Source organism: Brachypodium distachyon, chromosome 1 (genome assembly GCF_000005505.3).
Source record: "Brachypodium distachyon strain Bd21 chromosome 1, Brachypodium_distachyon_v3.0, whole genome shotgun sequence".
In the NCBI taxonomy this organism is placed as follows: domain Eukaryota; kingdom Viridiplantae; phylum Streptophyta; class Magnoliopsida; order Poales; family Poaceae; genus Brachypodium; species Brachypodium distachyon.
Window position 1 is genome coordinate 49044585 of NC_016131.3, and position 14384 is coordinate 49058968.

At 44.4% G+C, this 14384-nt stretch overlaps 3 protein-coding genes across 4 annotated transcripts; 2 read left to right on the top strand and 1 right to left on the bottom strand.

Annotated features, from left to right (window-relative positions):
• Nucleotides 1–440: 440 nt before the first annotated feature.
• Nucleotides 441–5973, bottom strand: LOC112270566 (probable ATP-dependent helicase PF08_0048). Its single transcript, XM_024458271.1, has 7 exons — nt 5896–5973; nt 5359–5456; nt 4031–4555; nt 1492–2932; nt 1264–1365; nt 877–1040; nt 441–752 (listed from the first exon to the last, which is right to left on the bottom strand). Exons 3-7 carry the CDS (start codon nt 4538–4540, stop codon nt 441–443), a joined length of 2529 nt encoding a protein of 842 aa, XP_024314039.1. The 5' UTR covers nt 4541–4555; nt 5359–5456; nt 5896–5973.
• Nucleotides 5974–6261: 288 nt separating this feature from the next.
• On the top strand, nt 6262–9191 carry LOC104581657. The gene is made up of 2 exons (XM_010229767.3): nt 6262–6665; nt 6816–9191. The coding sequence occupies exons 1-2, from the start codon at nt 6513–6515 to the stop codon at nt 6969–6971; spliced, it is 309 nt and encodes a 102-aa protein (XP_010228069.1). The 5' UTR covers nt 6262–6512; the 3' UTR covers nt 6972–9191.
• Nucleotides 9192–10004: 813 nt separating this feature from the next.
• Nucleotides 10005–14272, top strand: LOC100835564 (pentatricopeptide repeat-containing protein At5g27270). 2 transcript variants are annotated; one of them, XM_010229768.3, is made up of 8 exons: nt 10005–10539; nt 10844–12206; nt 12295–12603; nt 12741–12845; nt 12947–13034; nt 13138–13259; nt 13345–13409; nt 13516–14272. In XM_010229768.3, the coding sequence occupies exons 1-8, from the start codon at nt 10036–10038 to the stop codon at nt 13627–13629; spliced, it is 2670 nt and encodes an 889-aa protein (XP_010228070.1). In that variant the 5' UTR covers nt 10005–10035; the 3' UTR covers nt 13630–14272. The 2 variants fall into 2 exon arrangements, with proteins under 2 accessions (XP_010228070.1, XP_003557148.1); XM_003557100.4 differs by having other exon boundaries at nt 10007–10539; nt 13521–14272.
• The last annotated feature ends 112 nt before the right edge of the window (nt 14273–14384 follow it).

A 14384-nucleotide genomic window follows, 5' to 3' on the forward strand; every position in this document is an offset into this window, starting at 1 on the left:
ATACTTTGGGCATCAATTTGTGCTGGGCCCTGTGCCGGAGGAAACGCTGGCCCTTATGGGAGCAATGCTTTCGCCCCGGAGGGTTGCATCTCTAGAAAATAAAGCAAAACTTGCAGCAGATAAGCATGCCATCGATTTATTCATTATTTAAGCTAAAAAATAAAGCAAAAGTACATCCGACAAATTCACTAGAAATAGTCTCAACCATGCACGGTTCAATGAGATATAAGCTGGTAAATGTATTCTAGAACAGATAATCTGGTAGACAAATATGACAGTCTAAACAACATACTCCCCATAACAAAACCATAACAATCAAATCTGACTCACACTTAAAGAGAATATGTTCCAACAAAAGAAGCAGTAATCAACGAAAACTCCGCAAACAGGAAGAGTATTTCTTAAGAGGGATCGACCCAAGCCAAGAGGAGGAATCTAACTCAACAGGAAGAGCGTGAGTTGAGGTCCAGCTGAGGAGGACGCTGTATGTAGGGGGTGATCTCGCAGACGACCCTGTGGACGTGCACCTTGATGTTGGATGAGTCCAGCACCTCGAACACGCACACGTCCCACTCCTCCAGGTTGTTGTGCACCGAGAACGCCCCCCACCCGGTGGCGAAGGCCGCCGAGCAGACGCCGCCTCTGCTCTGGTAAACGTAGCTCACATCCCACGTCTTTCCCTGCGGATCCCACAGCGTCATCTGCATGTCCTTCTTCGGCAGGCTGTTCTTCACCAGTATCTCTGGGATTATCTGGATATACATATATGCATTCATGGTTAATAATAGTTAACCTTTGTGTTGGATTATATGTTCTGCGTGTATGGGTATATGATATATATGTGCTTCTTGGGCGTTGTTGATTGATTGTTGTTACCATGAAATAGGTGGTGTATACTTCGGAGTATTTCATCGCCTTGAAGCTGAAGGATCGCTGAGAAAGGAAATGACTGGCTTTCTCTATGGCGTACTCCACCTCTTCCTCGATCACTGCCCGTCTCTGCGATGTTACCTCCGGCACTCTCTGAACTTTTGCAAAAACTATAGGAGAGGACAAAAGAAAAAAAAGAGGTTACGGTTAATCATGCATGTCAGAAATTATCCACTCACACTCGCATGGAGAAGGCTAGCTAGATGCATGAATGGTGCGTTTGGTTCTTAATCTTACCACCTGAGCTATAAATCGCCATCTGGCTTTTGTGTGCAAAGCTTTGTTCTAATAATGCATGAGTTTTTTTAAGAGAGAGGACGGAAGATTAATTACCTTTACCAAGTTGAGGTACATTGTTGCTCTCGTTAAACAGCGTCCAATCAAACCTTGAGCGCACAGGAACAATTGATCCTACCATCGTATTGGTTTCTACTGCTAACATATGAATTATAGTTAGCTTGCTATGTAACAAGATAGCATAAAATGGATTTGTGCTGTGAATGCAATTGTTTGCTCAGGCATAAAATTAATGTTTCTTGAGACTGGAAGGATTCTTATCACCTTTCACATTGGCATTACTTGATGATGCTACCTTATATGAAGAAGAAAGCGGAGTTGCAGGCCTTTTCCCCATAGCCTTGCGCTTCTTTGCTTCAAGACGGCCACACTCTGCGAAGATATCATCAATTTTTCTATACCTATTGTTCCTGATGCCAAACCCATCGGTATCAGAATCATCGTCGTCGTCGTCGTCGTCATCATCATCATCATCCTCATCATCATCAATAGGAACATCAACATCGTCATCGTCATCGTTCTCCTCCTCCTCCTCTTCCTCTTCCTCTTTTGGAGGATTGCCATGTGCATAGTTGGCATATTCTTCTTTTTGTGGAGTGCCATGTGGATAGTTGGTTATGCCATCTACATCCTTTTCTTGCAATGTGTCTAGTGCATCATCTCTACCCATGGGCCGATCATTGCCTTCTTCCTCTTCTGAAGCTTTTGATTTCGCACCTACAATGTCTTCTTTTTGTGGAATAGTGACATCTATAATGGTGTCCATGTCCCCTTTATCATCTTCTGCAAGCGCATATCCTGCATCTTGATCGTCCATTAGATCGGTGCGATGCGCATTGGTATCCATGTCCTCTCCAACGTTTTCTCCAGCCACGTTGCATGCGTCTAATTCTTGTGTATTAGTGACATCTATACTGGTGTCCATGTCCACTTTATCATCATATTTTGCAAGCGCATATCCTACATCTTCTTCCATTACATCGGTGCCACCTGCATTGGTGCCCATTCCCCCTCCATCATTTTCTTTGGCCATGTTGCCTGCGTCTTGTTCTTGTGGATTAGTGACATATGTATTGATGCCCGTGTCCACTTTATCATGTCCTGCAAGCGTATATCTTGGATCTTCTTCCAATAGATTGGTGGCACCTACATTGGTGTCCAAGTCCATTCCATCATTTTCTTCGGCCATGTTGCCTGCATCTTCTTCTTGTGGATTATTGACATCTCTATTGGTGTGCATGTCCACTTTATCATCACCTTCTGCAAGCGTGTATCCTACATCTTCTCTCGTTAGATCGGTGCCACCAGCATTCATATCTATGTCCCCTCCATCTTTTTCTTTAGCCATGTTTCTCGGGTCTTCTTCATGTGGATCAGTGCCATCTACATTGATGCCCATGCTTCCTTCATCATCTTCTATGACCCAGTCGTTGTACGACTGAGGAAGGAATGCGCACTCCACCTCGCAGCCCGATCGGCCAAACACTAGCACTGAGAATTGTGATTGTCCATTGTAACGGAATACCAAGAAGTCGCCAACATGGATGCGATGATCCGAGAAAAACCGCTCCCATCCACGCACAAAGCTTAGCTCCATGGAGTTTGCAACTAGCCCTACACGCCATGTATTTCCACTAGCATCTCTCAAAGAGACAACTCCCGAAGACTCATTTTCAAGGTACTTTTTGAATGCTCTTGGAATTTTCTGGAAAACATCATATAAATTAGTGTAATATTGATTGGACCTATAAAGCAAGCCCCAACCCAAAACTATATACTCCATGCGATCCAAAATAAGTGTCTCAGGTTTAGTACAAAGTACTAAATCTGAGACACTTATTATATGGATCGGAGGGAGTACATAACAATATGTTTTATGCAAGCCATATAATGTGATAGTCCAAAAATATAGCTACCTATCCCTAGATCAACTAGTTAAAAAGGTAATGAGCATGCCATGTTCAAATGAAGCTAACATGCCATATTAACCCAATTTAGATGGGAGTTTGTGGGGAAGAACCATCTAAGAGGCAAGATGTCGTCACAATCATGTATGAAATGTTGTTAATATGCAATTTAATAGATGAGAGTTTGAAGCAATGGGTCCAAAAAAATGGTCCCACTTACGTCATTAAACCTCAAATCATTTCAATGTTACATAAAGTCAATTGGCTGCTTTTTGTATGGCTCGCTGTATTATGTTACCTTTGAAAACCAAGCTATAGAGTCAAACAACAGTTGCATTTTAATCTAAATAGCATCCCTTACATGTAAAATACAAAAATGCATAATCATATGTTTTTTCACAATTAGTAGGTTACTCTAAGATGCCAGTTTTGGACAAGCAATGCAAAATATGCAACATACATAAGTTCTAATTCTGAAACTCATATATTTTTAGGCAGGGAAATGATTCAACACATTAGGGATAAATGTGCTTAGTATTCCTAGGTATACATGTGTTGAATGAAGGGTAAACATGCAAGTTTCCCTTTAAAAAATTAATTACCAAAAAAGCGGCATGTGTAAGTACTTTCGACCCTACTAGCACATTTGGGGTTAGAAGAACGATGGAGTAAAAATCAATAAAAAGATACAACCACTATTGATACAAAAATCATTTATGTTGTGAGGTGTTTTCTTTGACATGTTGAGAAACTAATACGTCATCACATCTTATTGATATTTACCACAGCCATCAAAATTCATCCTCAAGCACACATGGAAAGAATTTGACAGAACAAACATGACATAAGTATAGAATTTCAACAAGAGAATTTATCTTATCAGACAAGAAACATACCAATTGTTGTGTAGATTCCCCAGGCATGACCACCTTGAAGAAGTGGTGGAAGGTGTTTTCGGTTGTCTCCTCCTCCTCGTTCCTTTCATGATATTGCTTGTCTTTCCTTTCCCTATACTCATGGACCTCTTTCTCCTGCTCATCTTCTTTATCCTTCGTTTCCTTCTCCATGTCCATCCTTTCTCTTTGTTTTTTCTCCTTCTTCTTCTCCTCTGTTTCTCTCAGCTGGCACCCCTCTCTCTCTTTCTCCTCCTTCTTTCTTTGCTCCTCTTCTTTATCCTTCTTTGCCTTCTCCTTGTCCATCATGTCCCTCTGTTCTTTCTCGATCATCATTTCTGTCTTGCTCCCCAGTCTCCCTTTCTCCTCATTTCTCTGCTCCTCTTCCTTATTCTTCTTTGCCTTCTGTGTGTTCACCCTTCCTCTTTGTTCTTTCATATTCATCTCTTTCTCATTCTCCATACTATTGCATTTCTCCTCTTTCACCTTCACATTTTGCATACTACTCACCATCCCCACGATTTTATTCTGATTACATAAGTATACCATTTGACAAATGTAACAATGATATATAAATGTTAGGACACTCTTAACTCTTAACATTTTTGTTACAACAATAATATCCAACCTACAAACAATTTTCATATAAGCTCTAAAAGGCACAACAATATACATGTTCTTGCATTAAAATGGTAGGCCAACACGTCCCCCCCCCCCCCCCCAACACACACACACATTTGCAGTCATGTACATATTTATAATTGCCTAGGCGGCACATGCACACTTTGAATTTCCATGGGTAGAAATATATAGGGTGGGAACATGCTTTTGTGTGGCGCACACTTGCACTTTTGTATGGAGGTGGCAAGCCAGTTTTGATACCTGGTTGTGGAGCCATTATCCTACCCATCCACAAACAAACCTATATATATGTCATATACATGTTTATTCTATGGAACATTACAAGAGATCTATTTTTATCTTCAAGGGATTTAAAATTCATTATTGTGTTGTGCAAATGGAGTAAACCAAGAAACATGCATATGGTGCTGATTTTCTTTAATAGATTCATCAAATTTGGACCGTGCTTGTCTCAGTAACAATAAATTATGGCTTAACAGGCAGTCTAAGAATCATTACAGAAGAAAAGAAGCATTGTACTTAATCAGAGATACTACTAAAAACTTCATATAACATTATATAACACTTTGTTTCTTCCTAGAGTTGCTCTTTATTCCATCACAGCATCTGCCAACTGGCGAAACGCCGGTCCTTGAAGAACGAGACTGACAACATTACTATGAAACTGAAGGAGAAAATTGCTTATTTACCTTTTACAAACACTTGGTTTGCTTATATGCCACTAGACAAGTGCATTTTCCTTAAATGCATGCTGGAAACTGACCACCAAAGGGCATCCATTTAATGGCTAAAAAGAAAAAAAAATCCCTTGATGAAAAATATGCAATATTTTGATAGCATGCAACGAAATCGTAGTACTAAAAAAAGATAGCAAAGTAGTTATTCTCGAAATCAATCATTTTCAATGGTAAATAAGTAGTTTGCATATTGACATTGTAGAGCCCAAAGCATGAAAAGGAAATCTTTTATGCAGGAATAAAAGTTCAACTTATATCCATGAAACTAAAATAAGCACCTCACTTCTCATGGTAGGACGGAACAGAAGAGCAGTGCTCCTTCGATTTTATGGAGTAATACGGCTATTGAGATCATGCACAAGCACAAAATAATCGCCGAAACATAAATATAGATGGACTCTAGGTTTCATTGCGCATAATGAAAGACAAAGCATTTTACCGACCAATAGAAAGAACCAATTGAAATCTCAACGGATCTACAGATTATACCTGTCTAGAAGAAGCGCGGAGAGGAGGAGAGGCAAGATCGACCTGGCTCGGTGGAAGAACAATGCGGTTGGTTGTGCGGCGGCACCAGCGGCGGCGGCGGCGGCTCAACAGGCTATCGAGTATCAAAGGAGCGATTAGGAATTGGGTATTCGGTCAAGGAAAAACCCTAGGTTATAACGGGATGGGGTCAGGGGTAGAAAGGGAAGTCCGTCCTTACCTATTTTAAACACCTCGCTAGCTTTCAATACACATTGTAACATGTAATGCTTATATAAAAAATATAACTTTCAACGTTATAACGGAGGAGTCCACCTCTCGAAAAATACTGCTCCCTCCGTTCATAAAAGATGTCGCGCGGTCGATTTCGTGAAAAACCCCCTGACAAATTCCCGACATAACGTTTCAGTTCTCGCTCATCTTCCTCCTCGCGGGCTCGTCTTCCTCGCAGCGCTTGCTCGCCGCAGCTCCGCTCGCACGCGTAGATCCCCGGCGCTGCTCCCCTCGCCCGACGGATAGCTCGCCCTCGCTACTCCCCCTTCGCCGTCTAGCCCCCCTGTGCTGCTCCCGCTCCCCCGTGCTGCTCCCCCTCCTCTGTCCAAGATTTGATTTTTCCAGCGATGGACTGGTGCGGCGGTGTGAGCGGAGCAGAGGGAGAGGCCGGGAAGATTGCACCGCCGCTGCTTCTGCTGCTCCTCGTCCTGCTTCTGGCCGCCGGCCGCGCCGACGCGTGGGGCAAGGAGGGCCACATCATGGTCTGCAAGACAGCCGAGGTAATTAACCCCTTCAATTCGCTCCCCCACAGCCCCCGCAGTCACGCCCCATCTCGAACTATCGTGCAGCTAGCTCCGCAATGGAAGGAGCGGACTGCGTGTGTGTGTGTTCATCCTGGCTCTGAATTGTGTTTCGATGTGGGTTTTCAGAGGTACCTGACGGAGAAGATGATGGCGGCGGTGAAGATATCTTGTGCCACTGCAGCTGAAGATTTGGTTCCATCCAAATCTCACATTCAGCTTCCCAGGCTGTTCAGCTGTTCATCTAGCTCTCACTACTTGCACCATTCAGCATCTGACACATGAACATGAGACAAGGATTTGGAAGCAGTTCTGCTAACTGAATTTGTGTCAGACCAATACTTTACTGAAGACGATTCAGTGTTTCAGACAAATTTCTTTACTGAAGATGATTCAGAGTTTCAGGGAAACTTCTTTACTGACGATGATCCAGAATTGCGGACCAAATCCTTTACTGGAGATGACCCATCTGCAGTAGCATGTCTCTGCTGACATTCCAACTTTGTCAAACCCCAATTGTAGTTTTTCAAACACTGCCGTTCATTGAGATTGTTGCTTGCCGTTCATGGTTATACCTTTGCAGTAGATTTATTTTATAGCCTCATTCAGGATTTAATTAATTGTGCATTTATAGTGATTTAGTTGGCCTGCTGCGTGCTTGAATTCTTCAAGCAAAAATAAAATAAAATGCTGAGTGTCTCAGAGGCTCAGGCTATATGTTTTAAGATTCAAAAGAAAGGAACTGAAGCAGTTTGATAGATTTGCAAGCTCAAAGCATTTCACCCGTTTCTCATCCATTGACTTGGTGATTTGCAACTTCTGTTTCTGTTATCTAAAAAAACATTATTTGTTGGATACTGTGATCTTTACTGCATTTCTTGTATCACATAAAAAAAATGCATACCATCATTTTTTATTGTTCATCTTGTTAGTTATATAGAAGTATAGAACTGTTTATCTTTCTCTTGGTTCCTGGTCATGGTGTAATAATAATGAACTTGTTCTTTGTTGAGCTGATTATGATGATGTTGTCATCCCCATTTGTTCCGTTGCTCAATTTGCCATTGTTTTAGATGTTGTCATTGAGTAATACAGCTTTATAATTTTATAATTCTTACAGCATGTTCCTGTGCAAAATTGGTACAATTAACTGTTAGCTAGGCAGTATTAAATTCAGTTCTGGTTCAGGTATATGAAAGGGATATACTCTGCATTCTCAATTATTCTGATTCAGTTCAGGTTCAGGTACAAATGCTACTCCTCGGAGCCTTGGCCCTTCTTTTGAACATTCTCAATTATTCTGCATTTTCCTTTCATCTGCACTGATATCTAGAATATGTTTTGCTTGAAATCAGCAACCTACTTCATGGACTGTTGTTATATGCTTGCACTGATATTCTTTGCCCAGGATGGACAGTTATTATATGCTTGCACTGATCAGCAACCTACTTCATGGACAGTTGTTATATGCTTGAAAGCATTCTCAATCACCAACCCCCAAATCCCAAAGTAAAAACACACATACTCCAGGGAGCCAGATGTAGCAGTAGTTGATTCCTCTGAGATGGATTCTGTTAATTTTTCTCCACACCTGGTAACTTTGGGTGCTAAAGAACTCATTTGGTCTCAAGATGAGAGCAAGTGGGCTATCGAGTGTGCTAGGAGATTTGTTTTCAGAGTTTAAGAACTCCCTGCTGCGTTTGTTAAATTACATTTGCTCTGCAAGATTTTGTTCTGTCATCACAATGAGAAACCATTTTACTTCTGTACAGAGTAGAGAAGTAAAACTCGATGGCTGTGAGTAGAAGAAGTGTGCTCACAATTGAACCAGCCTGGACCAAGGAAGCACGCAGAGCAAATGGGATCAAGATCTCGTCCTCGTCCTTGTCCTCAGAAGAAGGCTTCACCTCGTCCTCATCCTCAGAAGAAGGCGCTTCACCTAGTCCTCGTCCTCAGAAGAAGGCGACCTCCTTCCTAGGCGGAGTGGCGGTTGACAGCGAGGGAGCTGCAGAGGCGGGGAAGAATGACGGCGGGAGCGGCGTGGCTAGCAGGCCCGCCGGCGACCTCCTTCCTCCTCCACGTCCGCGATGCGGGAGTCCGCGATTAGATCTCCTCCAGCGGCGCGAGCTCTGGCGCAAGGGCAGCGGGAGGCCGGCGGCGCAAGGGCAGCAGGAGGTAGGCGGCGCGAGGGCAGCGGAAGGCCGGCGGACCAGACCCGGACCGGAAGATTTGAATTTGAATTTGAGCTATGAATTCGAAATTTCAAATTTGAGGGATTTTTTTGAAAAATTTGAATTGAACTGGGAGGGAGGGAGGATGCGACATCCTTTTATGGACAGAGGGAGTAAGAAAATTGTCACACAAGATATTTGGCCGAGAGTTGGGTCAGTTGCCAAAATTTGTTCTGATGTTTTGCAGCGAGACAACAACATATTGCTTTGCAACTAGTCAAGTTTGTACCATGATATTTCGAGTAAATATCAAGAAACCCTCTTTTTAGAAGTTTGGTATCAGGAAACCATAGTTTTTGGACTTTCTTCACTTAACCACAACTTTTGTACCAACCCATGAAATTCATAATCTTGCAATCTAGCATATTGACACCAGATCCTCAGCGACTAGAAGTGAATTTAACACGGTTTTCTCGGTCGAACCGGCCGGTTTGGCCCACCGGTCGATCTCCTCATGCAGTATGTAGAATGTCGTCCTCCGTTCGGTTCACGTGCACGCGAGGCATACTGGATGTGGCCCATGGGGCCCGTGATGTCAATTCACGGGCGGAGCGGCAGGGAGTCCAGTCCAAGGTGATGCGACATGATTCTCAAAATCCCCATATTAGATCGCCGCCCGTAATCCAAGCTTTGGGCCTGTTTAGATTGATCTTCAATTGTTGCTCATATTTGCCTTGTCAAATGATTCTCAAAATCCCCTAAAAAAATGATTCTCAAAATCCCCTAAAAAAATGATTCTCAAAATCCCTTGAAAAAATGGTTCGCAAAAAACAAATTGCCTTATCAAATTTCTCAAAACAAAAAAAAATGCCTTACCAAATTTGTTTGCTTCCTGTACCAAATTTTGATGAAATTGGCCTCCTCATCCATAAACATCAGTAGTATTTTATCTTCTCTACCTCTTTTAGGATTTAGTTAGCTCATCATGTTTTTTGCATTATACAAGCAAATTCGTTTTGCCAAATCTTGGGAAAATTTAATTTCATCTCAGTAGCCAATAATCGAGTATTTCCTCCGAGCCCCCCTTTAGCTGACAGGCGGGACCCACCCCGAGTAACAAAGGAATAAATAAAACGAAAGAAAAAGGAGAAACGTTATCTCGTCTTTCCCGCGCGTCCATGGCCATGGCTTCTCCGCCCCACACTCCACTGGCGGCCGCCGCCATCTCCATCACCTGCTCCTCCAGCAAATCCTACGACGATGCCGCCGCCGCCACCTCCTCTTACTGGTCTCTCTCCTCCGGCAGCGCGCCTCCCTCCTCGCAGGGCGCGCGGCGGCGGCGCCCGCCGCCCTACCGGCGGCTCCTCCACGACGAGGCGCAGCGCCTCCGCCGCGAGCGCCGTTCGCAGGGCGCCGGCGCGGAGACGCCCCGGTGGGTCCGCCGCACGGACGCCCAGATGGCCCGGTACATCGAGGACGACCGCGCCGGCCACATCCACGGCCGCCTCGTCGTCGCCGCCGCCCGCGCCGTCCGCGCCACGGCGTCCCGCCCGCCGGGGTCCGTCAGGGTGGCCATGGCCTCCTTCGTCTCCAAGCTCACCTTCCGCGAGATGTGCGTCGTTCTGTCCCAGCAGCGCGGGCCGCGCCAGGCCCAGGAGTTCTTCGCCTGGATGAAGCTTCAGGTACTGCAGATTAGTATTAGATTGGATTAGTTCTTCACAAAATGTTGCAGATTTTGAGCTGAATTATCGACAATTCTCACCTGAATTTGATCCGTAGAGACCTGACCTGACATGATGTGATGTTCTTGTTCCGCCTGCAACTTGTTTAGCTGAATTATTCCCAATTCCCCCCTGAACTCAACTGATCCATCCTGACCTGATTTTATGTTCTTGTTCCACTTGTAGCTTTTTTAGCTGAATTCTTGCCAATTTGACCCCCTGAAATGATCCGTACTAAGAACCATCCATGCTTTCATCGATGCAGCTGTGCTACGAGCCCAGCGTGGTCGCCTACACGATCCTGCTCAGACTGTATGGCCAGGTGGGCAAGATCAAGCTGGCCGAGGAGACATTCCTGGAGATGCTGGAGGTCGGCGTGGAGCCCGACGCGGTGGCGTGCGGGACCCTGCTGTGCACCTATGCGCGGCGGGGGCAGCACACCGACATGATGCTCTTCTACGCTGCTGTGCGCAGGCGCGGGGTGGTACCGCCGGTTTCTGCCTTCAATTTCATGGTCTCGTCCCTGCAGAAGGACAAGCTCCATGGCAAGGTCATTTACCTCTGGAACCAGATGAGGGAAACCAATGTGGTGCCCAATCAGTTCACTTACACGATTGTGATCGGCTCATATGTCAAGGAGAGTTTATTGGAGGAAGCCATGAATGTGTGGAGGAAGATGAAGAGGTCTAGGTTTGTTCCAGAGGAGGCCACGTATAGCGGTCTGATCAGTTTGAGTGCCAGGCATGGCAGAGGGGAGCAGGCATTGGGGCTCTATGAGGAGATGAGGGCTCATGGCATTGTCCCCAGCAACTACACCTGTGCATCCCTCCTATCACTCTATTACAAGACTGAGGACTACTCCAAGGCGCTTTCGCTCTTCGCCGAGATGGAACAGAGCAGGATTGTCCCTGATGAGGTCATCTATGGGATCCTTGTCAGGATTTACGGTAAAGTCGGGCTTTACGAGGATGCACAATGCACATTTGAGGAAATCGACAGGGCGGATCTTCTGAGTGATGAGCAAACCTATGTTGCGATGGCTCAGGTCCACATGAATGCTGGGAACTATGATAGAGCATTGCAAGTTTTGGATTCCATGAGGCTGAGGAATGTGGAGCCGTCGCTGTTTTCTTACAGCGCTGTTCTCCGGTGCCATGTTGCAAAGGAAGACATAGCTGCTGCAGAAGATGCCTTCAGAGCTCTCTCCAAATGTGGCATCCCTGATGTGTTCTGCTGCAATGATCTCCTCAGGTTATATGTCAAGTTGGGCCAACTGGAGAAGGCCAGTGCACTCATTCTGAAGTTGAGAAAAGAGGTCCAGCTTGATGAGGGCCTCTGTATGACTGTGATGGAAGTTTGCTGCAAAAGTGGGATGATTGTGGATGCAGATAAGATACTGAAAGAGATGCAAAAGAATAGAGTGGCCATGAAGAATTCAGCAATGGTGTCTCTTATAGAGATGTATGCTAGGAATACAACTAGTGTGGTTCAGGAAGAAGATAATTCCTCAAAGACGCTAGATTGTCGGACAGACAGTTCATCGCTCAGCACAACGTTGAAATTGTTGTTGGACACACCTGGGGGTTCTTCAGCCGCATGCCAACTGATAAGAAAATTTGCTAGGGAAGGTGAGCCAGCTGGGTCCCACACAGAACATGGTGTTCATGCCTAAGCATACTGTCCCTTAATTCAGTCTATAAATGTGTTCTGCTGCAGGAAATACAGAAGAGGCAAAATTCCTTCATGAACAGCTGAATGAATTGGGAGTGAAGCCTGAAGATTCTGCAACAGCTACTTTGATTGTCCAATATGGCCAACTACAGAAGTTACAGCAAGCAGAGGAACTGTTCAAGGCATCGGCATCGTTTCCGGTAGGAGGGCCTGTCTACAATGCCATGGTTGATGCATTATGTAAGTGTGGCAAAACTGCGGAGGCATATAATCTTTTCATGGAAATGGCTGATCGAGGCCATAGCAGAGATGCTGTGACAATTAGCATACTAGTCAGTCACCTGACTAAGCATGGTAAGTGTTTCTTTGACTAATCTACAATCTCTTTCGGCGTTAGATGATATGCTGACTGTTTAGATGATACCCTTGTGGAATGAGTTTGGTGAAGCATTTTGTTGTTGTGTATACTTACATAGTGAAATTACTCCCAGGGAAATTTCAGGAGGCAGAAAACATTATAAATGGCTGTTTCCATGGTAAAGTTCAGCTTGATACCGTCGTGTACAATACATTTATCAAGTCAATGCTTGAGTCAGGTCTGGATAACTTCTTTATCCCTTCATTATTAGATAGACAAGCAAACTTTTCATGTTCAAGGGTGCCATGGCTAACTGCTACAGCTTTAATTTCCAAGCAGGCAAACTGTACTCAGCTGTCAGCATACACGACCGCATGATATCCTCCGGCATTCCCCAGTCCTTGCAGACATTCAATATAATGATAAGGTACATAATCTTAATAAACATAGGAAAATGGGAGCTGGAAGTATGCAAATTTCTCTTTCCTTTTTGGGTCTTTGCAGTCATTAGCTTTAGTTTTCTGGTTCAGTGTTTATGGCCAAGGAGGAAAGCTGGACAAGGCTACCGAAATGTTTACTGCTGCACAAGAGCTAGGCTTAAGGATCGACGAGAAGACATATACAAACATGCTTAGCTTCTATGGAAAAGCTGGTCAGTCTCTTCTACCTTTGTACACAAATCAAAGAAAGATTTATCTTCACGTTCGACGAGTCAATTTGTAGTTCAATTTCTGCAGGGAGGCATCAGGATGCCTCTGTGCTATTCACTAGAATGAAGGAAGAAGGTATCATGCCTGGAAAGGTATGCTTGGCAATGACCTCTGAACTAGCCGTTACACGGCATTGAAAAGGGTATATTTTTTCCTTGAGATTGACCAATGCTGCTGATTTGGGCCTAAATTTCAAAGTGCAGATCAGCTTCAATTCCATGGTCAATGTCTATGCCACTTCAGGGCTGCATGATAAGGCCAAGTTTATATTCGAAGAGATGCAATCAAGCGGTCAGATTCCTGAGTCGTTGACGTACCTCGCACTGATCAAGGCATACACAGAGGGTAGAAGCTACTCCAAAGCTGAGGAAGCCATCCAGATGATGCTGACGAGCAACATAACCCTTTCTTGCCCTCATTTCAACCACCTCATTTTCGCCTTTCTAAAAGAAGGGAAGATTGACGAAGCCAGGAGGATCTGCAACGAAATGGAGGATCTTGGTGTGGCTCCTGACTTGGCATGTTGTCGAACCATGATGAGGGTGTATCTGGAATATGGTTGTTGCAGCGAAGGCATATCTCTCTTCAAGACTACCTGTGGATCGCTGAAACCTGACAGCTTCATCCTGAGTGCTGCCTTCCATCTTTTTGAGCATTCAGGCAGGGAGTTTGAGGCTGGGGATGTCCTGGATGCCATCAGCCTACATGGTGCCTCTTTCCTTAGGAATCTGAAGGTTGGATCAAAGTTGGGAGAAATTGAATAGAGCTCACTGTATGTAGCTTGAGCAAAGATGGAATGGTTAAAGATGTGTTCTTCCTTTTTAGAAGAAAAACAAGGTAAACATCCATCTTGTTACAATCAAAGGAGCAAATGACATATGTGCTGCAGGATGTAGCCACAACAAAATTAATGATGCTCAATCAGCCAGAAGGCATCAAAACCAGATTTACCAAACAGCAACACGAACCCTTACAGATAATCACAAATCACCAATCGCATCAACGATACATGTACTTGGATTCAACATGAAGTTGTCGACATAAATAAATGGACTGACACTCAAAGT